The sequence below is a fragment of the Semicossyphus pulcher genome, unplaced genomic scaffold (genome assembly GCF_022749685.1).
Source record: "Semicossyphus pulcher isolate SPU_LCO1_2020_fin unplaced genomic scaffold, fSemPul1.0.p SCAF_9, whole genome shotgun sequence".
NCBI lineage: Eukaryota > Metazoa > Chordata > Actinopteri > Labriformes > Labridae > Semicossyphus > Semicossyphus pulcher.
In genome coordinates this window covers 5,105,506-5,131,189 of record NW_027211770.1, presented here as the reverse complement: position 1 = coordinate 5,131,189, position 25,684 = coordinate 5,105,506, and the positions used below count along the sequence as shown (strand labels likewise).

General features: G+C 44.1%; 3 protein-coding genes across 5 annotated transcripts in view; 2 read left to right on the top strand and 1 right to left on the bottom strand.

Moving 5' to 3' along the window:
• The window catches only part of dyrk1b (dual-specificity tyrosine-(Y)-phosphorylation regulated kinase 1B), a 41,444-nt gene extending 35,021 nt beyond the window's left edge, over positions 1-6,423 (top strand). For both annotated transcript variants that reach the window (XM_069655851.1, XM_069655850.1), the window contains exons 4-13: positions 41-229; positions 477-624; positions 2,154-2,303; positions 2,608-2,744; positions 3,565-3,711; positions 3,810-3,950; positions 4,082-4,202; positions 4,340-4,522; positions 4,617-4,720; positions 5,158-6,423. In XM_069655851.1, coding sequence (XP_069511952.1) covers positions 41-229; positions 477-624; positions 2,154-2,303; positions 2,608-2,744; positions 3,565-3,711; positions 3,810-3,950; positions 4,082-4,202; positions 4,340-4,522; positions 4,617-4,720; positions 5,158-5,673 — 1,836 coding nt within the window. In that variant the 3' untranslated portion in view covers positions 5,674-6,423. The remainder of the gene's footprint in view (positions 1-40; positions 230-476; positions 625-2,153; positions 2,304-2,607; positions 2,745-3,564; positions 3,712-3,809; positions 3,951-4,081; positions 4,203-4,339; positions 4,523-4,616; positions 4,721-5,157) is intronic.
• Positions 6,424-8,993: 2,570 nt separating this feature from the next.
• On the top strand, positions 8,994-18,363 carry ppox (protoporphyrinogen oxidase). Its single transcript, XM_069656640.1, has 13 exons — positions 8,994-9,080; positions 10,767-10,853; positions 11,732-11,866; positions 12,041-12,156; positions 12,286-12,418; positions 12,518-12,662; positions 13,339-13,532; positions 13,739-13,799; positions 14,765-14,883; positions 15,561-15,674; positions 15,901-16,050; positions 16,811-16,853; positions 17,265-18,363. The coding sequence occupies exons 2-13, from the start codon at positions 10,770-10,772 to the stop codon at positions 17,399-17,401; spliced, it is 1,431 nt and encodes a 476-aa protein (XP_069512741.1). The 5' UTR covers positions 8,994-9,080; positions 10,767-10,769; the 3' UTR covers positions 17,402-18,363.
• Positions 18,364-18,692: 329 nt separating this feature from the next.
• Positions 18,693-23,876, bottom strand: rbm42 (RNA binding motif protein 42). 2 transcript variants are annotated; one of them, XM_069656641.1, is made up of 12 exons: positions 23,463-23,876; positions 23,189-23,245; positions 21,765-21,900; positions 21,596-21,662; positions 21,429-21,491; positions 21,062-21,249; positions 20,810-20,974; positions 20,430-20,564; positions 19,575-19,692; positions 19,266-19,363; positions 19,064-19,160; positions 18,693-18,949 (listed from the first exon to the last, which is right to left on the bottom strand). In XM_069656641.1, exons 2-12 carry the CDS (start codon positions 23,242-23,244, stop codon positions 18,837-18,839), a joined length of 1,236 nt encoding a protein of 411 aa, XP_069512742.1. In that variant the 5' UTR covers position 23,245; positions 23,463-23,876; the 3' UTR covers positions 18,693-18,836. The 2 variants fall into 2 exon arrangements, with proteins under 2 accessions (XP_069512742.1, XP_069512743.1); XM_069656642.1 differs by having other exon boundaries at positions 21,062-21,225.
• Between the last annotated feature and the right edge of the window lie 1,808 nt (positions 23,877-25,684).

Sequence of the window (25,684 nt, the reverse complement as noted above, 5' to 3'; positions counted from 1 at the left end):
TCCTTAGCATGGACTCTAACCTGTCCTCTCACCTGCACAGGTGTACTATACTAAGAAGAAGCGGCGTGCCCAGCAGGTCCCTCCAGAGGACAGCAGCACCAAGAAGGAGAGGAAAGTCTACAATGATGGCTACGACGACGACAACTACGACTACATTGTCAAAAACGGAGAAAAGTGGCTGGACCGCTATGAGATCGACTCGCTGATCGGGAAGGGCTCCTTCGGACAGGTCAGGGACACTCCACCTGTTACTTAGAGTTTGTTTATCCTTCTACTTTGTAAAGGGAGAGTTCAGTGTTTGGTTCACACTTTTCAGGAACTGTTCTTTGTTTCGGTGAGTGAGATGAGAAGCTAAAGCATACTAATGAACAGGTTATTTCTTGTGTGTCGTTTCTGTACTTAAACAGAGATGTAACTCTAATGTTTATAAGGTGTCATGTGATGTTAAAGGGTGTGTTTCCGGTGTGTGTGAGCAGGTGGTGAAGGCCTACGACCACCACGAGCAGGAGTGGGTTGCCATTAAGATCATTAAGAACAAAAAGGCTTTTCTAAACCAGGCTCAGATTGAACTTCGCCTGCTGGAGCTCATGAACAAGCATGACACTGAGATGAAATATTACATAGGTAAGACACACACACACACACACACACACACTCTGTCCATACCACACTGGTTATAGCATAGTATCTGGGTCATGGTAGTCAGATCAGGTTATTATTATATTTACATGTATGAACGCTGTTGCAAATGACAGTCAGCAGTTGTGAAGGCAGGTCTATGCACCTGCACACATTTACCAGTGGATGGCGTAGTACGACCATGCTGCCAACAGCAGACTGACTTTGATTCATGAACCTTAAAGCTGGACATTTACTTGCTTTTAACTTTGTGTTCACGTGTACATGCATGCCTGCCATGTCCTCAAAAATGATGATGAACAGTAGGGGCAGTGTAGAGGAAGAGGGGATGTGACAGGGTCAACACAGCAGCAGGGGCAACAATGGCAGAAAGTTCTGAAGACAAGCTGATGGACCAAGTCCACAATGATCCACATCTGTACGGTGTGTCGTTGCCACTGCACAGAGACAAACATGCCTGTCAAACAGCTGCAGACAGAGTTCTGTTTTAGAAGTCGACGTGGAAACCTGCAAAACTAAATGGGAACAAGTCCGGGAGCGTTACGTCGGTGCACGGAGGAACATGTTGGAGAGACGGAGCGGGGACGGTGCAGACGGTGTGTTCTGTCCACCGCTTATCAGTCGCCTGAGCTGGCTACAGAGTCAGTCACCGGGCTGCTGAGATCTCAGAATGAACATCACAGTAACCTCCTCGAGTGTCTCCATGTCTGTTGTTTACATCCCACACGTACGGTCTGAGCTCTCTGGGGCGCCCTCTAGAGGTATCCTCCAGTAACACATGGTGCATAGACAAGTACATGAACAGTTGCGTTCATGATGCAGCCGGTTGTTAAAAAAAATATCTTAACCTGTATTATAGAAACAACATATAGTTGTGTTTGATTTTTCAGGATGATCTCAGTCACTGTACGTGGACACAAACAGTTACAACTCATACAATGTTACACACCATATTACATTCCTACCTGAGGAGCGCTCTCATGAACTTTAACAATCTGGAGCTACACCAAGTTAATGTCAGGTTGTCTTCGTTGTGTGTCAGTATATATCTGAATGTTATTCTGCAGGGAGAGTACCTTATTAGTGTACTATTACACAAAATCTCTACTTTAAATTACAATAAAGTTTCTTTGCACAAATGTTGTTAATAAGTTGGTCCTGCTGACAAAATGATTTACAGTCTGTTTTTGAAGCATATTCAGTCATTTATTAAACTGGAACAGAAAAACACTTTTAAAGAGAATAAATAGTTGATATTAGAAATGCAAGTTTGACTGAGCTCAAGGTCCAATTACTGGTTTTATCCAGAGTCTTCCTCTGCAGCTGCAGTTAGCTTAGAGTTTATTAAGAAACACCTCTAATGGTTCTTCTCTTATGTTTGATTGTGAATAAAAAAGGAACCGAACTGTGTTGAATCATTTTCTAAAGGAAGAAAAATAAGTACTGGATGTAAATCTTAACCTTCTTCCTTATTTTCCCTCTCTCTCTCTGTTTGTGTGTGTGTGTGTGTGTAGTCCACCTGAAGCGTCACTTTATGTTTAGGAACCATCTGTGTTTGGTGTTTGAGTTGTTGAGCTACAACCTGTACGATCTGCTGAGGAACACCAACTTCAGAGGAGTCTCCCTCAACCTCACCAGGAAGTTTGCACAGCAGCTCTGCACAGGTGGGAGCGCAGACACACACACTGCACACAGGGTGTAGGTGGAGGTGCTCTGCCCCCCAGTGACAAAGACTCATGATGCATCATCCACCCAGTGACAACATTTTACAGTTAGATCAATGAGTGTGAGAGAGATGGAGGAAAGCCTTTTTCCTTTATGATAAAACATGCAGGATTATTATTTACATTTCTACATGTCATATAGGCACGTCAACCTAAAATAGGTTACACAATATATGTTTATAACAAGTCCCAGTCTGCACCACCTGATGTTTAACAATAAGATGTATGTGTTTGGTGTCCACAGCGTTATTATTCCTGGCCACACCTGAGCTGTCAATCATCCACTGCGACCTGAAACCAGAGAACATCCTGCTGTGTAACCCCAAAAGATCCGCCATCAAGATAGTCGACTTTGGATCCTCCTGTCAGCTCGGACAGAGGGTGAGCACACACACACACACACGCGTCTAAATACACACACTTTTCAAACATGCCTTATTTGTAAGAGAGAATTATTCTTTTTTCAACCACAGACAGACGTCACATCGCTCTCTTCAAAGCCACCAGACTCCATTGACAAAAACAGTGATTTTACCTCACAGAACACAGGAGCTGCTGCTCTGCTGCTTCCTTCACAAGTTAGCTTGTTTGTGTTGTTGAGCAGCAGCTCCTGTGTTCTGTGAGCTTAAATCACTGCTTTTATGAATGGAGTCTGGTGTGTGTGCAGAGAGCGATGTAACGTCTGTTTGTGGTTAATCATCTTCCTCTGTAACAAAAAGGTCTATCTCTGTAGGGATCCTTTCTGTAATGTTGTCACACACTTAGAATAACAATCTGAGCCTGTCAGTGGAAACAACAAGAACTTTTAGTGGACGACCTTTGATCCATCAAGGATTATGTTGCAGCCATTACAGCCTGTTTCACTGCTGCAGGATGAACACGTCTACTGGAGACATTCACACACTTTTTCTACCTTTTAGTCATTAAGACCCAAAATATGTCAGCCTGACTTTGGCTGCAATGTTTCAACAAATGAAAGTCAGTCCGGCTTCTGTGTGAGGGGTTTACACTCTGAATGGACAGATACACACTGTGGTTTCTGCTTTGTGAGAGGAACACAGCGCCTCACAGTGGACGGTGTCTGACACAGCAGGAACACTCACATAAGAGTCATGTAGCTTTCAATTCAATCTGTCAATGAGGCATGTGGATTATAGATAACAAAGTGACCTCTTCACATGTCGTCTCCTCCTCCTCTCAGATCTATCAGTACATCCAGAGCAGGTTCTACCGCTCTCCGGAGGTGCTGCTGGGGATGCCGTACGACCTGGCCATCGACATGTGGTCTCTGGGCTGCATCCTGGTGGAGATGCACACAGGAGAGCCCCTCTTCAGCGGCTCCAACGAGGTAAACACACATCACACATCAGATCAGTTACAGTCAGGCTATTTGTTCATGTTACTGCAGCTTTAACCTGTTACTAACAATGACTGTGTGTGTTTCAGGTCGACCAGATGAATAAGATAGTGGAGGTGCTGGGCGTCCCTCCCAGCCACATGCTGGACGCAGCTCCTAAAGCCAGGAAGTATTTTGACAAACTGTCAGACGGTCTGTGGACGGTGAAGAAGAACAAAGACATCAAGAAGGTAAGGGTCTGTGCGTGTGTGTGTGTGTGTGTGTGTGTGTGTGCAGGAGGTGATAACAGGAGCCGTACGTGTTAATGGAGGATTCTGAACGCTAAATATGTCTTGTGTGTGTGTGTGTGTGTGTGTTTCAGGAGTATAAGCCCCCGGCCACACGGCGTCTTCATGAGATTTTGGGTGTAGAGACCGGGGGCCCAGGGGGGCGGAGAGCAGGGGAGCCAGGACACGCCCCCTGTGACTACCTGAAGTTTAAAGGTGTGTGTTGAAATCTGTGTCAGCTGATAAAACGTGCTGACTGTGAGCTGAACTGATTTAAAGGAGTGAATAGTTGAACCTTATTGAACAGCTCAGTGTTATTAGAGTGACAGCTCTAACCTGGTGTCCTCCTGCAGACCTGATCCTGCGCATGCTGGACTACGACCCCAAGAGCCGCATCACCCCGTTCTACGCCCTGCAGCACAACTTCTTCAAGAAGACGACTGACGAAGGAACCAACACCAGTTCATCCACATCCACCTCTCCTGCCATGGACCACTCCCACTCCACCTCCACCACCAGCTCCGTCTCCAGCTCCGGTCAGCACACACACACACACACACACAAACACACACACTCTGATACACACTCTGAACAGGTACTAATAAACAGTTTTTAATGTTTCTCCTCCAGGTGGCTCCAGTGGTTCTTCCAATGACAACCGAAACTACCGCTACAGTAACCGCTACTACAACTCTGCTGTTACACATTCAGACTATGAGATGACCAGCCCTCAGGTACACACTGCAGCACTGACACACTCAGCATCATGTTTATGGTCGGGCACAGACACTGGTTCATAAATATGTAAGAATAAATGACAGGCTTAAAGATGGAGGATCCAGGTGAACCAGCAGAAGCTTCTGGTCTCTACCTGTGCAGCTCTGAGTCACACCTTTGTGTTTCTCTTTGCACTGTGGGTTTTAGAGGGTTAGTTATCCTGCAGAAGTAAAGAGTGAATGATGTGTTTGAAGAGTCATAATCAGCCACCAGCTCCTGAAACACCTGCATCACCTGTTGGGGGGTCTCAGTCCGCCCGGGGCTCTGATGTAGTCTCAGGTGGAGAAGAGTGGAGCCGTCATGTCACACGTCATGTGTCAGCAGGTTTGTGTGTGTGTGTTCAGTGTGCTCCTCTCAGTGTCTCACCTCTCTGTGTCCCCCCCTCCCCCTCCAGGCTCCCTCCCAGCAGCAGATGAGGATGTGGCCGGGCAGTGAAGGTGGAGGTGGGGGTCAGGACCCAGCATACACCCAGTTGCTGCTCCACAAGCCGGCCGCCTCCCAACAACACCAGCGCCACTTCCTGGACCCGCCCCACCACCCCCACCCCACCTACTCCCACCACGGGAACGGTGGGCGTGGCCTGCGGCAGGGCGGACAGACGGGCATCGGCGGAGGGGGGGGCCAGCAGGGATCCTCGCCCCAGATGAGTGACAGCATGGATGTGGGCGTGTCCCTCGGGCTGCACCACCTCGGGGCGGTGTCTTCCATGGAGGCGTCTCAGTTTGGCTCGGCCTCGCTGCCCCTCGCTCTGCCAATCGGACTGTCCGCCTTCCGGACTCGGACGGCCCCCACCGCCCCGGGGCCGCAAGCCCCGCCCCCCGAGGACTACTACCCCGCCTCCAACAACAATAACCCCGCCGCGGGGGGCCGAGGGAGGCCGGACTCAGACGAGGGGCCGGCCAACTCTTGATAAAACCTGAACCATGCCCTAAAGCCATACGATTTTAACTACAACTACTACAAGTACACACACACGGCCGAGTCAGAGACTCGAGGAGAACTGAGTGCTGCAGGAGACAGTTTGTACTGCATGAGAGGAGGAGGAGGGGGAGGAGGAGCAGAGGAGGATGCTGGGAAAACTCTCCTTTTATCCGGTTTTAGTTTGTTGTCTTCTGTTGCGGCTGGAGAGGAATGATTGTGACGAGTTTGTTTTTATTAATATTATTATTATTGTTGTTTAATATTCTGATTTCTCTCCGGTGTGAGGAGGCGTGTGTTCTATTGGTTGTTGTTTCAAGCTGGAGAGGAGGAGGAGGAGGATGAAGAGGGAGGAACCGTGTTCACACTGGTTCATACTTACAGCAGTCTTAACAAACACACACACACGCACACACACGTGGAGGAGACGGCCGCCGTGTGATTCAGGACTTCTTCTTCGTGTCCTCCCTCTGTCAGCGGAGCGAGGGGGGAGGAGGAGGGAGGAGGAGGTGACAGGACACTGAAGCCCTCCGCGCGCTCACAGAGATCTCCTCCTCCTCCTCGTCCTCCCCGCTCCTCTCTTCCTCCTCCTCCTCTCCTCCTCCTCCTCCTCCTGCTGCGTTCCTCCTCCAGACAGCTCCTCCTCTCTGTGCTGCTAATCACATGACAACTGGTCCGGATTGCTGCTAAAGATCCAACACAGATCAATAAAGAAATAAAAGAAATAGAAACAGAATAAAAACTTTTTAACCCTTCTGCTTAAGAGAAAAGGATAAAGTAAGAACCACTGCATCTCAATGTATTTATTACTATTTAACATGAAAAAACAAACTGAAAGTAACCCTTTTTTCTGCTCTTCTTTGTTTGGTTGCCTTCTTTCTGCAGGTGAGCTCTGATTGGCTATTGTAACAGTGACAGTAACTGGTGACATGGGAATGCCACCGGTGTGGGGGCTGGGTGGAGGGGAGGGGTCGGGGCAAAATAAAGTTGGATATATAATAAGAATAAAGAGTATACTTTTGCACACCAAAGTCAAACAAACATCAGATCTCCGCTTTTCTTCCTGCTACTCTCATCAGACACCTCATGACATCACTTCCTGTCAGGACCAAGACCAGCAGCAGGTCGTTCAGGAGGCCGACACACCTCCTGCAGGAGCCAGCTCCAGAGCTCCATCCAGAGTTCGATAATCAAAGATCACAGAAAAAATGAGCGATCACTCGTGTTAATATACAGTATAACAGTAATGAACGAGCAGGTGATCAATACCAGGCTGTTTTCTTGATTGATTGTTTCTTGACGTCATTCTCTTGACAGATAAAGTCATGAATCAATTTTAGAAAAGGACTTCTCAACACGTTTTAAAGGATATTTGTGACTGCTCGTTTTAGAGAAGATTTCCAATATGGCGGCAGATACGGTGACGTTTGAAGCACAAACAAAAAACGGACCTTCTCAGTTTTTGACTCTGCAAAGGTCCTCGGGCTGCTTTCTTTAACACAAGCAATGCAGAAAATTTTATAAGTCATATTTATTAATATCGTGCTTTGACGTACATGAGTCACAAAGAACAAGATACAAAACAGGAGAAGAAGAAGAAAGGTGACCACCCGAACCATGCAACAAAGACACAACACATACACACGGTGTTCATCTGGAGCACACAGGTTGAGTCCACAGACTGAGCAGCACACCGTAGTTCAGGTGCTGCGCAGGTGTCTTAGAGTTTTTGGACTGGGGGAGCAGAGCTTGGCAGAGGAGGGGCATGAAGGATGTGAGGCATGCGGCTCCTTTGCCTTCCAACGTCTGACGTCGTGGTTAAATGACACCATGAAGAATTACTTTGTTTTGTTGTGCCCCTGTCAAAGCACATAATCAACACACAGTGCACCCGTGTACTAAAGCAGGCTTAGCTGCAGGGTCGGACTGGGAACAAAATTCGGCCCTGGCAAATTTCGTCTGGACCGGCCCGGTTAGCGCTCCACTTCGCGCTCCGGTGCCGTCGTATCCCTTTCAGGTGTCTTTTTGGAGCAGTGGTCTTCTGGTCATGGCATTTGCTCTTCTTGATGTCTGTCTGCTTTTTGGCATTCTTCTGCTGGGAGTGGGACTTCTGGTGCCCACGGGCCATATCTGATGCTCGACCTGAAGAAGAAGTACGCAACAACATGAAGAAGGTGATGATCAATAACCTGAAACTGAAAGACTATAAGACTTATGTTATAAAAAACCTTTTGATAAGTGCACAAACACCATTTTTGTCTCCTTTAGTCGTATTACTTTAACTACTAACGATAACATATACAGATGTTACATTCACTCATTCATTCAGATACAATGGCAACAAAATAATCTCCCATGCATCCGTAAACGACTCAAAGTCTCCAAAAGTCACAGTTTGAAGTTGTATCAGAAGAAGCTGTGATATGTCACCATTGCAACATTTCCGCCTCTGACCAGGCAGACATCCAATTACAGAGTAGGATTTTGGGCTGGCACCTGGGGAGGCCAATTAGGTTGGGAGCGCCCCTGGTGCTATGGTCTCAAAAGCTGGATCACCACAAGTCTTCAGGTGTGTGTGGGACAGACAGCAAGTTAATCGTGCTTCACCTGAGTTGACGAGTAATTCAGTTAGCTAGATACTCTGGAGCCTGAGCATGCAGGGAACTTGGTCCTTAATGCATCAGGGAGCCGGTGAAGAGATTAAAGAACGGGAGTAACGTGTTTGTTTGTGTTTGGTTTTTAATTATTTCTTTGTTTTTAACCCGTTTTTTGTGACCCACTGTTTAGCCATGATGCTCTGCTACATGTGCTGCAGACAGTGCTGAGAGGGTTTAAACTATGGAGTCAGAGCGCCCTCTGCTGGACAAATTATATGATGACGCCATTTATAAATCAGCCACATTTATCTCAGAAAGTTATGCAGCTCTTCCCACTGACCTTTGGAGTATTTCTTTCAATTTTGAGTATGAAGTCAAAAATGTTACATCTTCCTCCTCTGAAATATCTTTTCTTTTACACTTATGCTAAAAGTTTGACATCACTCTCAACATGTTGACTTTATTCTTCAAAATCAAAATAGTTTAGTTTCAGATATTAAAACAACCTAAAATACCTAAAATATGTAGACATAGAAGAACGTATTATTCTAAGTCTAAGTGAAACAAATGGTGCGTTTTGAGAGTTCTTTTATGTTAGAACATTAAATAACGACTTTCACTCCTAACCAGTAGGTGGCGCTATTGCACCGTGCCACAACACGCCTTAAAAAGATCAAGAAGGGGATTCATGACGATGTGCTTTTACTCCGAAGGAGTGAGAGCGGAAGTGTTGCTGTTGCTGGTGTCGTACGCCAGGCACGCGAAAGACGGACCGACTCTCCGGTGTTAACGTCAGACACAGGTAAATAAATGATAAGTAAAGCGACAGTCTGTATCAAGCTTTATTCTGCGCAGAATTCATGCTAACTGAGCCAGTGTCATTATGTGGGAGCTGCGTTTGTTTCCAGCGGACAGTTTACATTGTTACACCACAGTCACAGCCGCTGTTACATGTTTCTGTGTCTGTTCTGTAAATCGCTCTGTCTGAGTGCAGCTGTTGGAGCTTATTAGCGTGTTATCCCGGTGTTTTAAAGCTCTCCTGGAGTCGTTGTACTGATGCTAACAGGCGTCACACCAAACCCCATTCAAAAAAACACAGAAACAGTGAAGAATGTTTCTCTGTTCACCTGAAGGTTTATTTTAATAACTGACCGAGTCACTTTCCCTCAGATGGTTTCTGTTAAAAGCTGCCGACATTAGGACCACTTTTTATACAGATATTATGAATTGAATATACATTTACAGACGAACTCTATAACTGACATCATGAACTGAACAGTGAAATGTTAAGGTGTTATTCTGCTGTGGACTGGTGCTCTGGATCATTTGATTTATCTCTACAGATTTGATAATGCATTGTTAAAATATAATTCAGTTCCGATGACAAATGATCTCTATGCAATCATTATAAGTCATTTGGTCCTAGGTTGTCGGTGAACTACCTTTACCTTTGACCTTTTATAGCACCGTAAGAACACAGGTGTCATCATTAGAGAAGGGACTACAGATGCGAATTAGCTTAAAGCTATAATCTGGTACGGTGACATTTATATTTTAAACTGTACACGGTCCATTTTAAAATAAAATAAATAAATGATCCTCTGTTCATCATATGGGCAGATAGTATAAACAGAGAGCAGGAAGTACAACATTAAAAGTGAAGACATTAACTTTGCTTCCATGTTTTTTCTTCTTGATTATTAAAGAATAAAAAACAGCCTGTTCTGTATTATAGACGAAGTAAGAGCGTTAATCTGAGTCAGAGTCTGTCTCTGGTCTGACTGACAGTTGGACAGGCAGAATGAGGCGTCTGATAAACAGTTGTATTATTATCAGCAGGCTCATGAAGCAGACACACCCTGTAACAGCACTCCGCTCTCACCCGGCATCATAATGTGTTTATAGAACTGTTGGTTATTGGATCTAATTATTTATTGGATAATAACTTCAAAATAATCCGACTGGAGCCTCTGAGCAGCTTTTACAGCAGAGGGACTAAAAGGAAGAACAACAAAATAAGACCCTAAATAGAATGGGATTTTTAGACAGGCAGGCTTCTGTCTACAACAAATAACTTTATGAAATTATTTTGACCATTAATAAACGTTGTAAACCAGTTGTAGTGTGGCCCACTTTCTGTTCAGCTGTGATGCTCTGCTACAGCTGCTGCAGACAGAGCTCCCTCTGCTGGACAAACTGCATGATGGCACCATCTCTCAATCACTCCAAGCATTATCTTTTTTTGTTTATATGTTGTGTAGAAAACGTTTTCATAACGGCCTATATTAGAATATATTAGTATATTGATTTGACACACGTCCTCATACTGTTCATGTTAAACTCCGACGCACTCTGTCTGTCTTCTGTGTTTGTCGTCCGTCCGGTTGTGTGTTGTGTTTGCTTTGGCGCTCTTAACTCAAATAAAGTTCTTAACAGATCAATAAAGTTTTTTTGAATTTTGAACTTGATCATGTGTTTATTTAATCAGCCAATGAGAACAATTGCAGTCCTCGGTGGGGGGATCGGGGGTCTGGCAGCATCGTACTACCTCAGCAAGAGCCCTCAGGTTACCAAGGTAACACTCACACACACACACACACACACACACACACACACACACTATCCTATAGCATATGCTTGTGATGAAACAGGTAGAAAGGTGTGAGAGCTGCATCAGAACAACACAAAATAAAGTCCGATAAGAAAGAAAAACATTTATTTTATTTAATAAAATCCATTAATTAATTCATAATGTCATCATCTGTGCAGGAGACACTTTATGTATGTTTACAGATTAATCACTTCATCCTTCTGTTTTATAACCTTTATATTTATAATATTTTTTACAATTTAAGGACAGTTAACAAAAACAATATGGTCATGGGTTTATCAGTAAATCAAAGCAAACAATAAAAATCTCACTTGAAAGATGCAATAATTATTGTCGGCAATAATTAAGAGTAACTTGTTAATAAATAAACAAAACACTTTAATCTTTAGTAAACAATCCTAGCATACTGTTAAACACATACATCCCTCTCTGGTGAAGTTGTACTTCTTTGTTCCTGTGTTGTTAAAGTGACTTTACAGCGCCTCCCTGTGGCCGAACAGTGTACTTACATCAGCTGCAGAAGTGACCAGCAGTAGTGTGAGTGGCTGTTTTCTCTTCATCGGCCACAGGAGGCAGTAATGAGCTTAATGAGGCTTCATGATGAGAAGAAGACGTGCTGGTAGCTGAACTGCAAACTAAATCAGATGTACTTTGTTTAAAAGCACTGGAAACTTCTGAATGTGTTTTAATGAACAGAAATATATAAACGCATATAAACAAACAAATCTGTCTTTGTGTCTCTGCGTCTCTTTGTCTCTGTGTGTCTTTGTCTCTTTCTCTCTGTGTCCTTTTGTCTCTCTGTGTCTGTGTCTCTATATCTCTTTGTCTCTGTGTCTCTGCAGGTTGTGCTCTTGGAGTCCAGTGGGCGTTTCGGGGGCTGGCTGTGGTCCACCAGGAGGAGTGACGGGGCCGTGTTTGAACATGGACCCCGAGGGATCAGACCTGCGGGGGCCGTGGGACGAAACACACTCAACATGGTGAGTTCAGGCAGAGCAGTGAGGCTGAAGGTGGCTTCAAAGCTGCTCTGACTCGACTGCACACCGGGTCTGTTTTTTTCGTGACACTTGCAGGAATTAAAATATTAAAAGTGTGCGTGTGCGTGTGCGTGTGCGTGTGCGTGTGCGTGTGTGTGTGTGTGTGTGTGTGTGTAGGTGGAGGACCTGGGTCTTGCAGGTGAGATCCTTCCTGTCACCTACAGCCACGTTGCCTCTAAGAACAGATTTCTGTACGTGAACAAACAGCTGCACAGGATGCCTTCAGGGCTCAGGTAGGACTAGGACAAAGGAAACCTGTGTGTGTGTGTGATTTTATATGTGTCTGTAGAATGTGATTTACAGGTACAAAATTAATTATGCTTTAGTTTGTGATGTCACTTCCTGCTGTCCCTTCGTCTCAGCGGACTCTTGCGGACGGTCCCCCCTTTCTCCCGCCCCCTCCTGTTGAGCGTTGCCATGGAGATCATGGTGAAGAAAGGGAAGGAGGAGGATGAGTCGATCCATTCGTTTGTTTCCAGGAGGCTGGGGGCCGAGGTGAGAGAAGCTCACCTTTAACACATTTATCCTCACGTTAGACTGTCTTATGATGTCTTATGATGTCGTGTGTGTGTGCGTGTGTGTGTGTGTGCGCAGCTGGCAGACATAGCCATAGACAGTCTGTGTCGAGGTGTGTTTGCAGGTGACTGCAGGAAGTTGAGTGTGCGCTCCTGTTTCCCGGTCCTCTACAATGCAGAGCGCAGCAGGGGTTCCATCACACTGGGGATGCTGCTGGGCTCAGGTACACCTGTGATTTATTTCAACATGAAGGGAACAGGAGGATAATACTAAAGGAGGGACACTGAGATGATGATCCTATCAGAAGCATTCACACCGGATTCCTTCCCTACCTTTGTATAGAACCTAAAAACAATGACATCAGACAGTTTGAGTCTGTCTGTAGGCAGCAGGAGTTAAAACTATTCTTCTTCTACGTGTTTTATTTCGTCTCAGAGTGATGAAGACGGTTAGAGAACAATTTGGACCAAAGATCATGCAGGCTTTAAATGATTCTTTTACTCTGGTGGCTGCTCTCATGTGTTCCTGATTTGTACAAACTTTAAGGCATTTTGTTATCTATAATTTTCCACGTAAAATAATGCACTTGGATGCCATAAACATCTCATGCATGCCCCCAGACCCCCCAGGTGTTGTCTAAACTCTGGTTTTTCATTTGTTCTCTGACTTCTGTTTGATGTGAGATGAACATGGTGAATAAATGTGTCTTAACCTAGGAGTGACTATAAACCTCCTTATATTCCCTTTCTGTATTCCTGTCAGTGTAGATACTCTGTGACATGGACCAGTGCAGCTGATTCTGTTTGACCTGCTGTGTTTGTCGGTGTCTCTGTGACTTTGTGCTTCTTTCACATTGTCTGTAATCTTTGTTTTTACGTTGTCTGTGTGGATCCCTGCAGGTCCAGGTCCGACGGTCCCTCCCGGCCCTCTGGCTCAGAGGTCGGTCAGAGAGTCGTGGGCTCAGTGGTCTCTGATCAGAGGGCTGGAGTCTCTGCCAGAGTCCCTCACAGAGAGTCTGCATCAGAGCGGGAGAGTCCAGCTTCACAGGGAGGCCGCTGTGAGACACCTCAGACCTGCAGAGAGCGGCTGGACGGTCAGTGACGACAACATGGACTGTGTTTAAGCTGAATTGAAATATTACAAAACTCCACTTTGACTTTTCTACCATGTCTGCATTTTAATCATGCAGGTGGATCCATCGAACTGTCAGCCTCTGTCTCATATTCTACTGTTATTTGTGTGTGTGTGTGTGTGTGTGTGTGTGTGTGTGTGTGTTTGTGTGTGTGTGTCTGTCTGTAGATCCATTTGGAAGATGGAGTCATATCAGCTGATCACATCATCTCTGCTCTGCCGGCTAAAGGTACAAAGTGCCCTTTTTAAAACAGAACGTGAACAGTGACTGTAAATTAAGATGGCCGACACGTCTCCTCCTCCTCTCGTTGTACTAAAGTGAAGCCTAAAGCCCCCCAGAGCAGGCGCTGCCATCTTGCTCATCTGTATCCAGAGTGTGTGCAGTAGAGATCGGCTGGTGGAGCCGCAGGATCGACGTCCCGCCCCTTCCTCCACCCGACACACACCTTTACCTTGTGTCCTTGGCGTGTTGGAGCCCTCAGGTGTCCTTGCCGTGTTGGAACCCTCCGGTGGGCTCAGCCTGCAGCTAAACAGCTTCTCTGTGTTGGTCTGAGGTTAACGTTCACAGGAATGGAAACTTCAGTGACTGTAGTGATTGTTTTAGTTACGTTTCCACTCGCGGATCGTCCTCCACTCTGCTCACCCGGAACTGATCGGCTGCAGGAACCCCATTTGTCAACAGAGCTTTAATCATTAGGCCACACCCCCTTTTTATAGCATCAAATAACTAATTAAAAGTAAACTTGTCAGAAAAATGAACACTTGAACGAAAATCAGCATGATAAGAACTAACTATAATTACAGAAACCATGTTTGAGAAAAATGTATTTGACGTGTATTTTGATTTTATAGTTTGACTCATGTCCCATCTGTTAACATGGAGGAGGCAGGCTTTATGAGCTATACTGCAGACAGTCAGCAGGGGGCGATAGAGAGGGTTTGGCTTCACTTTAGGGAGCTGTCATGTCGGCCATCTTTTTATACAGTCCGTGGTCATGAGATATTTATGTATTTATGAAACCAATAGTTTATGAAGAGTCTGAAAGTTCTGCATAAATGTCCCACAATGCAATGCAGGACCATGACAACAAGTACAACTTAGAATGCAGCTCTTCTTGAACTCTTCTTGTGAGGAATAATATATCTTCTTTTAATAGGTTCATTGTTTGGTCTCATCATTATTTGTCCTGTCAGCTCTCTCCTCAGCCCTGCCCCTCTCCTGTCAGCCAATCATCCAGCAGCTTCAGGACATCGCCACGGTAACCGTCGCCGTGGTGAACCTGGAGTATGAGGGCTCCATCCTGCCTGTGACGGTGAGAAAAACAGTTTAAAGGTGGCGTTAATAACTGTTAATATCTCCATTATCCATAATTGAACATGTATTTGTGTGATAATTCTTATGTCTTAAAACCATGACGGCTGATTTGACCTTTGACCCCCAGCATCAAGTTTCTGCACTTTGCCTTTGTGTTGCCTGAAACTGGTCTAACAGCAATGCAAAAGTAAAGAGCAAATAATTGATTTTATTTATTTATTAATAAAACGTTTTATTCAGTTGTTTCAGTAAAACAAAGAGAATGATGCTCAGAAACGTCCTCACAGAGTAGAACAGATATCAACAAGTGTTTTTTTAGTTTTACTTCAGTTTCTATTAAAATTGTAGTTACTGCGTTTAGTCTTTGGGCATCAGAACAACAGGAAACAAACATTAAACACTTTATGTGTTATAAAAGGAGCCAGCAGACAGAGGTTTTGATCGATACGTAAAGAACAAAATAAAACTACAAATGTTGAATCTTTTACGAGTCTTTAAAAAGCAGCGAAATGAGAGGCTGATCAAACATCGTCACACACAGAGCTCAGAGAAGCTGGAGGCTCAGTGATGATGATGATGATAAGGCTGAGGTCATGTGACTGTGTGTGTGTGTGTGTGTGTGTGTGTGTGTGTGTGTGTGTGTGTGTGTGTGTGTGTGTGTGTGTGTGTTTTCAGGGTTTCGGTCACCTGGTTCCGTCCTCAGAGGATCAGGGTCTGCTCGGGGTCGTCTATGACTCTGTGCCTTTTCCTCAACACAACAGACCTGATGGACACACGACCAGACTGACGGTAGGCACGCACGCACACACACACACACACACACACACACACACACACACACACACACACACACATTTTGATTATGTTTTTGTTTTTTTGACAGTTCAGGATAATAAAGTTTTTCATATATTTTCCTCTGTGATGTGTAAAAGTGACTCGGGGAAACACTGAGCTGACATCTCATCCATTGGAGAATGTATGCAGAGTGTTACAGGGTCATGACCTTGTCTTCCAGGTGATGATGGGCGGGGCCTGGTTCCAGGAAGTGTACGGGAACCCAGAGTCAGTAACAGAGGAGGATCTGTTGGCGAGGGCCACGGAAGCCGTACAGACACACCTGGGAGTGACGTCAGCACCGAGCTGGAGCCACGTGGTCCTGCATAGGGTACGGCACACACAGTCTGCGGGATTCATGTTAGCCTCTACACAAGAGCCACAGGATGAGGAGAACTCGTGCTCTGCAGTTTTTATTCACCATATTCACACAGCGAACACACAGACCACAGCTAACGTTAGCATTCAGCCACTTCCTAGCTAATATATATAGGCAGTAAATTACTACAAAAGACCTTCAGTCTTAGCTAACATAATTAGCAGCCTTCCTATTGTTTAGCATTACCAAATTGTAATATTAGTTAGTGGCTGCATTAGCTGCTGTCTGACTGTAGCTGGTGAATGATCAGAAATGTTTTCACTTCTTATTGTCCTTTCAGTTTCTGATCAATCAGGGAGCGCTGAAATAACAATGATCAGATTTTCTCCATTAATATGATTTACAGCTAAAAACTTTAAAAGCATTTGAGCTTCTCAGCCTGAGTGTGACGACGTGACATTTGTCAGCGTCCGTACGTGTTTGTCTGTTGGTCAGGGCGTCTCTGCAGCTCGACAGACACTCATCACGAAGCTGTTTGTTTTCCTCATTTTGATGATATTTACATGAGTGTGTGATCCTGATCCAAACCAGTTACTAAGTCATGTCAGAAACATACAAAGGACTCCAGAGTGTTTTGTTGCTCTTTATATTTGACTGATGTGAACAGATGCTGTTTATCACTTGTTCCTCTTCCCTGCTAACAAGCTAATGCTACATGCTGTCTGTATTGTTGGTGTGTGAGTGATGAAATCTTTGGTGTCTCTCTCCTCAGGACTGTATCCCTCAGTACTATCAGGGACACTATCAGAAAGTAGGTGAGTATCGACTCCAACACTTTAGTTAGTGTAAGGATGACCTGGTTTTGTTAAGAAGGAAATGTTTATAAATCAATGTCCCATATTGTGATCAATACACAGCGCTGACACCATCAGTGAGCTGCTCCTTCAACATGCTTTTATTCCTCTCTAGTTTTTTGAAGTGGAAGTTACAACAATTTGACAAACTCATTCCCTGCTTTAGTTATTAACCTTTTATGTTGATAGTCTAATGCCTTCTATACGAGTACCTGCGGGGTCAGTGAGTTAGCTTGCTAACTAGGTAGGCTATGCTTTGTTCGCTAACATTAGAAGGTAAATATGAAAAACTCTTTAATCTTTGTTTAGTATAAATAATCCTGGTGACATCACATGTAGTAAATAATCATTTACATGCGTCTGCCTCTTCAGAGTCCATGCGCAGCTTCATAAAGAACAATAACCTGCCGCTGTCTCTGATTGGTTCCTCCTATGACGGCGTGTCAGTGAATGATGTCATCTTCAGTGGACGGACAGCCGCGGAGGAGCTGCTGGGAGCTGTGGTTTGATGACACTGAATCATGCTGTTTACGTCACTGGAGCATTTACAACAGATTTATTTGAATCAAACATCCGACACGTCAGAGCGTCTCTGAGCTGCCTCCTGCTGCAAACACACGGACTGATTTATGCACTTAAATCATTAACATCAGGTTTCTAAGAGCCATGAATGTAAAGATAATACAGAAGCAGCGCTAAGTCCTTCTTTGTGTATAAATGATGTTGTATTATAAAAAATTATTTAAGTAAAAAACTAAAATGTTTTAAGACTTTCTATTTGTGACTTCCTGGATACAGTTTTCATAATGGATTTATCACCAGGACCTTAAACCTGCACTCTCTCTAACGTCCAGCAGGGGGCGACTCCACTGATTGTTAAAGAAGTTTGACTCTATAGAAGTCTATGAGAAAATGGTCCTCCTCCTCTCCTGATTGATTCCCTCAGTAAACATGTTCCTAATGAGTTTATGGTCTCAATCTCTAGTTTCAAGTCTTCTTCAACACAGCATGATGTTCATTTAGTCTCTGATGCTCCCATTTAGAGTCACACAGAGCAGAAAGCAGGCGAGAGTTTAGGGCAGGGCTACCTGTGATTGACAGGTCACTACCACAGCTGTCGTCTTCAGTTGTACTAAAAGACACTCTGACGAGTCGGCTGGTGATTTTTACAGTAAGTTGATTTTATTTATGTCTGTTTTAAGCTAGCTAAAGTTAGCATCCTAATTAATATCGCAGTCACTGAGAATTACGGCCATTTTGGTTGATAATTTAGCGTTTGCTAACCCCTCCCTCCTCTCAAGCTCCACCCTCTCATCCAAATATGGTCACTTCTGGCTTCAATACAAGGAAGGGGGGCGACTGCCAAAAGCTACAAACCAGTGGGTGACATCGAGGTGGCCACACCCATCTTTTATATACAGTCACTGCTTTTGATGCCTTAATCAATAGATACAAATAAAAGAAATGAAAACATCCCCATTTTAATTCAGTCCTCGTCTCTGCCCCGCTCGATACCTGTCAGGTATAAAACTAAATACATTTGACAAGCTCATCGTTTCATTTCAAATATAAAAAAGGGGTTTTGGTTTAAAAATAAAGCATTTTTCAATAATTATATTCACGTTCCATCATAACTCTAACCATGACAATATAACACTAAAAATATAAGTTTTAGTTCATGTAGTATTTTTCAAATGTAGTCTTTTTGCTGAGGGAGACGCCATAGAAGGAGCAACCTGTTCCAATATGATCGATCGGGTCAGAGACGGTGCGGCTTGAGAAAGTAATCAAATCAATGACTAAGAAATGAGGCTTTTATTTAATGAAGGAAAAAAAGGGTAAAGATCTATACAACCTCAGAACATCTCCTGATGGGACAGATTAAAATATCAGTTCTGCTCTCTGTCCACTAGGGGGCACAACACACACACACACACAAACACACTATCTGAGGCCCAGCTTCTTCTTCTCTTTGTGTTTCTTGCGAACCACCTCGATGTTGCGATCCTTCCACATGCTCTTCCTCAGTTTGATGGGACGACTGCCGACGTACTTCCCTGAAAAACAAACAGAGGCAGCAGTCAGGAAGCGGAAGTCACACGTACACCCTCATTAAGACACGAGCGTTAGGACGAAGGACGGATGGTAGAATCAAAGGCTGTCACACTGACCGTTCATCTCTCTCATGGCTCGGACGTAATCGTTTGGATCCTTGAAGCTGACGAAGCCGTAACCTTTCGTCTTTCCTGTTCGTTTGTCTCTCACCACCTGACGACAACAACAAATCCTGATATTACTTCACTGACCGTTTCCTCTGAGGTCACCGCTGTCTCGACCACATGGAATGAACAAGCTGAATGACAGAAGACCAACCTTAGCTTTGAGGAAAGACGGGTATCTGCTGAAGGCTCGGGCCAGGATGTCGTCATTCACCTCGTTACCAAGATCACCGCAGAATATACGGAAATCATCTGCAGCACGGAGAGAAGACAGGAAACACTGAAACATGATGAGAACACCTGCAGCAGGTTATCAACACAAAGAGAGTCCAGATCACACTCTCAGAGGTGTGTTCACGTTAGCTTTGTTGGGTGGAAACTGAGCATGATGAAACATAAATATTATGGTTTCTACATGATGTGAATCAGGAGTCTGAGGCTGCCTGCAGGCGTCTGTCCGTACCTGAATCCCACTCCAGCAGACTGGCGTCCTCCCAGCTCGTTCCTGCTGCAGTTCGGATGCACTTCTTCACCTTCTCCGACTTTCCTTTCTTCTTGTCCTCTGTAGCGCTCTCCACAGGCTGAAACACAAACACACAAACTATGACGTCTTCACCATTTAATAGATATTTTTAAGGTTAAAACTAATTATTTATAAATGTGTTAGGTGTTCAGACAGGAAAGGGAGCATAGTTTTGCAATATGTGATGCATTCTTTCTGATCCATAACAAAGTCATTGCCACTTTAAAGTTCCCATGAAATGACCAGCAGAGCAAGTCTGGCTGCAGACCTGCACTCTCAGGTCAGTCAGGCCTCCTCCACTGTCAGGAGTTCTACTATTACATCTTATTTACACTCGCTATTGATGTATTCCGTAAAAACAGGAGAGAATTATGTACATTTATACAAAAAATAAGGCTTGTTTTGTCTGCAGTTGTAGGTTATGTCTCTCTTCTCTTTCTAAAAAAACAAAACAAAACAAAACAAAACACTTCTCATTCAGACTTCCCCTTTGAAAAAAACAGTTCAGCATTTTGCTGCAATCAAGCCTAATATGTCTACTCGTAAACACGGAGCATCAGTGAAATCACTTCATTAAAAAATGATCTTTTAAATGAACAATGCACACAAGTGTTAATTGCATAACGTTCTTTACATGTCGGGATCAACCAAAATTATATGAGATATGAGATGATATTTTACAGTGTGCGGTTATGTGAAGTGTCCACTTTGCATCCTGAGTGAATTCTTCCTTCAGCATTAATATAAACAAACCTGGTCTGATCTAACAGAGACCAAAGCACAGCTTCTACAGACCTCAGGGTGGGGGGGCTCGGGCTCGGGCATGTTGGGTCCGATGACAGCGCTGCTGTCTTCACTCTCCTTCTTGTCCAGCAGACCTGCAGCCCTCACAGCTGCCTGCTGCTCTGCAACCCGCGCCGCCAGCTCCTCCTGAGAGAGTCACATGACACACATTCAGACCATCACCCACTGATGGCACAGCAGCAGCAAATATTCATACAAGCTCCGCTCTGTCTCAGCTTCAGGAACACACTTTAGAAATACTTGAGTTACACTGAAGTACACCTGTGTGTTCATGGAGTGATGCTGTCCAGGTAACACAAGGGGAAACATAAAATCACAGCAGTTACAGTTACTGATGTACGATTATAGACATGACTATAAACTGCAGGTACCATTCGGGCCTGTCTCTGAGCTCTGACGTCTATTCTTTTATGTCCGACGGGAGGAGCAGAGTACACGGTCGGAGCGGCCTGGATGATTGATGGGGTTGGTTTGATGGGCGGAGGGGGACCCTGCCTTGTGGGCGGGGCTGACACCATCGGGACCATTTCACTGACCTGAGAGAGAAACGTTAACAGAAACATGTTTACATGAACATAAAACATGATGCTGTGCACGCAGACAGACATCATTCAGACACATACCTGAGGTGCAGGTGCAGGAGGGGCCATGTGCTGGATGGGCTGAGCCGCGCCTGGAGGAGCCTGACCTTGCAGGCTGGGAGGGAGCATCATAGGAGGAGGAGGAGGGGGTCGAGGAAGAGGAGGTGCTATGTGAGGACCTCGCATCATCGGCAGCCTCTGACCACCTGACAACACAGATATTAAAATACCTGTGACATAAGCAAAGATTATTAAACAGTTTACACTCAGTCATGTCACAAACCATCGAGCTAGGAGCTCTTTAAAGTCATTGTGAAACATTTCTAAATCTCCCTGAACAACTACATTTGAAAGTGGAAAGCTGCTAGTTAGTGAATAAACCAGTAAGCTAGTCTGAAGGTATCCTTACCAGGTCTCTGCAGGATGTGAGGCACAAAGGCCGGTCTCATCATGGGAGGACGAACTGGAGGGACTGGGAGAAACAGAGTGAGAGATGTCAGTCTGAATAAGTATTTGTCAACAAGAAAAAAAACAGCCAAACCTTACAGGAGTGTCTGTGTGACGGTTTATGTTCACCTGGTCCAACAAAGGCTGGCGGAGGACCAACAAAAGTAGCAGCTCGTGCCTCTAACGTCTGCTGGACCTGAGAAGAAGAAGACACAGAGTCAGACAGAGAGACGGCACGAAGAGAGAGAGACACTGAATCTATCACTCCACATGAGCATTATACTGGAAGTGTACACACCTGTCTGTAGGTGTTGGTGCCTATGATTGGTCGCACCAGTGGAACCGTTGGAACAGAAATAGCTACAGGTAGAGCCTCCATGACAGGTGGGCTCCCTGATAGCGGCACTGCACCTCCAAGAACCTCCTGCTCAAAACTACAGAAAAAAAAGAGACTTTTCAGAATGCAAATAAATATTAAAAGAAAGTTTAACTGAACAGATGTGAGAGTAACAACAGCTGAGCATCAAATCCTGAGGAACTGAAAAGAAAATGGATGCGAGAGCTGCAGCGAGTGGAGCTGTACAGCAGCCAACTATTACCCCCTTTCCCACCAAAATTAACGCGTTGATGCAGGTTTTTCAGACCTGGGAAGACCCGCTGATAGATGCCAATTGTCTCTTTTCCCATTGCCAGTGAAGTATCCTCATGTTGGTCTCTTTTCTGCTGCGTCACCGTCTGACGTCACAAACGTGCCGGAGACAGGGTTTTTAAACAGTGAAGATGTTACGGTGGTTAGGTCTTTATCAAACTCGGCACCGGCAAATTTGGAACGATGTTCGAGCGCTGCTCGGATGGAGACGGGCATAATTTGTAGCTGAGATGACAAAAGTTGCAGAAGTTACCGACGGAGCATAGCACCTCGCCAGAAAGGGGGCGAGATTAACGTGTCGACAAGTTTTGTGTTCCCATCAATGCCGAGCGGAGCCGAGGCGAAAATTACCTTGAATTCTGATTGTAAACTTTCCCACTGAGCAAATAGCCGGGTGTTGGTGGGTTTTTAGACCAGTGGGAAAGCAGCTAGAATCCAGTCTTACTGGAGAAAACACTACAGTGACAGTTTAGTTTTAGTAGCTGGAGGGATCTGTGTCCACCAGCTGTGTCATCGTCACAATAAAATCAAGCTAAAAGATGTTTTAGGCTCAAAAAAGTTCTGAAGCAACCTGTCTGTTGACAACAACCGAAAAACATTGTCTCTGTGTAAGTAACGCACTGACCTGTGTCCGTGTGTGTGTGTGTATATGGCATATAAACTGTTACCTGGGCTCATCGTATCACAGGGTTTCAAACACAGTTAATAACCAGTTTTTAATGCTCTCTAAATTATGTGACACCTAAAAGCATGTGTTTGGTCCTTAATTTACAACCAAACAAAAATAAAAAAATCTGACAGCAGCAGAAATTTGTGTACAACAGCACACAAACTGAATCAACATCTATTCTGAGAACAGTTTCGAAGTTTGTGGACCCGCCACAGGATAAAAACTGCCTGCGACTAAAGATGTCGTTTGCATGTGGACTTACGTGACTGCGTTAATCACAGGTAACTTATGAAGTTATGTTGCGGGCACCGTTGCCAGTTTTTTTTGTCCACCATATTAATCTCTGCACTCCAGTTGGTACCAATTTTTATTAGTTTGTTAGTATGTGATTAGCATTACTCACAGAGCCATCTCTGCCTCCATCTCCTTCAGCCGCTCCTCTCCTGACTTCAGCGCCATGCTGAGAGAAAAAAACATAAATAAACAACTGAATTACAATTTAATCTTCCTCCCCAGTTCAAAATATAAAGCTACATTAACTTAACTCATTTTCAGGGAAAGTTTCTATTGGGATTTATATAAAATAACATGAAGGCACGGACTGTTAATCATAAGGTTTGTTGAACTAACTGTATTTGCTTGAACGTGATAGGAGTGTATTTTATTAAAACTCTTACCTTAATCGATATTTTCGAAGCTTTCGATTTGAATCGTTGCCTCTTGCTGACTAAACCAACCTAACAAGCTAACGTTAGGCTGTGTTTGTAAGCCAAGCAGCGTTTGCTAGCACAACAGAAGCTAGCTTTGCTAGCTCTATGCTATATACCAGCTAACCGCTAACATTAACACTCGCTTTCAGTTACTGTGAAACTCGCGTACTGATTTCTACGTTATTGCTAGTGAACCATGTTACCAGGTATAAACATGTTTAACTAGTACACAATTACTAACTAGCTACTGCACGGGCTCTGCATACTTCATTGAGGATAGCTTTTTTTTTCCCCCTTCTTCTTCTTCTTCTTCTACTCTTCTAATTCAGGTTGTCGTTTCCGCTTCTTCTTAGCTGGCAAGAGAGCATTACCGCCATTTACTGGACCTACTGGGGAGTGTGATTACATCTTTCTTCGCTGAGATTATGGCGGATTGAAACCAACGTTAAAAGGTGCATACCGCCACCTACTGTACCGGAGTGTGTAACATCAGGGTCTGATACTGTACTTCAGGCTAAATAAAGGAAAAAAGAAAATGAAACTTCAAAGGAAAAATATTCATATATCCTACGATACAGTCCTGTTTCTCTAAGAAAAATAATCAGCACCTTGCGGCATTCCAATACATTTTAACCCATCCCTAAAATCCCTTTAAATTCCATCCCCGTCCTAACCTGCCTATCTTGACATGTAACATGTTTCTTTCTGTTATATTTCCTACACTTCATGAAGACATGTTCAACATTTTCAGGGACAGCAAATGCACCACACTTATCTGAAACACACTTTGCCACTAAATAAAGAGTTGATTTCTTGCTCTTTCGTTACCCTCCACCCCAGCGTGAGCAGGAACCCAGCAAAACTGTACATTAGTTCCAACCTTCTTCTGCTCTACAAGTTCCACGTCCATGTTTGGCACTGGAAATATCCATGGAGGAACGATACCCCACACTGTACTCAGCCCATACTCTAGTCTATTTAAACCATCTTCTTCAGTATATGAACTCTATTTCTTTTTAGTAAAGAACATGTAACATGACCTTTTCACTGACATCTTTCAACCTTCAGTATCGCTCTCTGAATGCTGGTAGTCACATGTTTAATGTTTCCCTCTCCTCCATATAGCCCCATCATCTGCATAAAGCGATGACCCAATATCTCCACCAGTATTCATCAAAATATCATTTATCATCATGTTAAACAGAATAGGACTAAAAGCACTACCTTGGGATATTCCATTAACAATATCATAATCATATCAAACAGCATCTCCAACTTTAACACGGAGTCCGGTTAGACAACACGTCTAACACACAGCCGTACAGCCTACAACACCCCTGTTATTCATTTTGATCAGCAGGCCTTCTCTCCACATGGAACCATACATCTAAATATTCTATAGCCTTAACCTCTTTCATGCTAACTGCTTTTTCTGCTCATTACTAACTATAACTAAAGCATGTAGTGTAGACCTGCCTTTCCAGAAACCGCTTTGGTATGTGCATAGTAATCCTCTTTGTTCTAACCAGTCTATGAACTTTGACCTTTTCCAACAATTTACTTAAATTACATGTTAGTGCTATAGGCCTGTCATGTCCTGCATTAGCTGGGTCTTTGCTACGCTTACTAAAGGGTAGTATACTTTTCTAACTGCCAGACATTACACCGTCTCTCCATAGGTAAGATATGTATATAAGGTAGGGTAAAGTAAAGTAAGGTAAGATAAGGTAAGGTAAGGTAAGGTAAGGTAAGGTAAGGTAAGATAAGGGAAGGTCAGGTAAGATAAGGTAAGATAAGGTAAGGTAAGGTAAGGTAAGGTAAGGTCAGGTAAGATAAGGTAAGGTGTAGGAGCCATTTTGAGCATGTGTGTTACAGTTGTCTTAAGTGTAAATAGTTGTAATTGTTATAATGATTTACTTTGACCACTAGGGTGTATTTGAGTTGGGTAATTGGTCACATCACTAGGTCATGTGTTTATAGGTCACAGGTGAATGGAAGTTAGTTGGTATAGATGGAGGGAACATACGGTTCTTACCGTAACACAGACATAACCACAGGATCACAGCATCATTGGAGCATTAAACATTCATCATCAACTGGTAATCACCACTCATCTGTACCACCATTGCAATAAACTCAAATGCAATATCAATCTGGGCATTTATCATTTGGATACACGTCAAGTGCGT

Bases quoted from the DNA above. Each gene is read 5' to 3' on its own strand.
- ppox (XM_069656640.1), top strand. From the start codon at position 10,770: ATGAGAACAATTGCAGTCCTCGGTGGGGGGATCGGGGGTCTGGCAGCA. The intron at 14,884-15,560 runs GTGAGAAAAACA...GTGTGTTTTCAG, and splicing joins GCTCCATCCTGCCTGTGACG to GGTTTCGGTCACCTGGTTCC. The intron at 15,675-15,900 runs GTAGGCACGCAC...CTTGTCTTCCAG, and splicing joins GACACACGACCAGACTGACG to GTGATGATGGGCGGGGCCTG.
- rbm42 (XM_069656641.1), bottom strand. From the start codon at position 23,244: ATGGCGCTGAAGTCAGGAGAGGAGCGGCTGAAGGAGATGGAGGCAGAG. The intron at 21,901-23,188 runs GTGAGTAATGCT...TTTTTTCTGTAG, and splicing joins ATGGAGGCAGAGATGGCTCT to TTTTGAGCAGGAGGTTCTTG. The intron at 21,492-21,595 runs GTGAACATAAAC...TGTTTCTCCCAG, and splicing joins GCCAGCCTTTGTTGGACCAG to TCCCTCCAGTTCGTCCTCCC.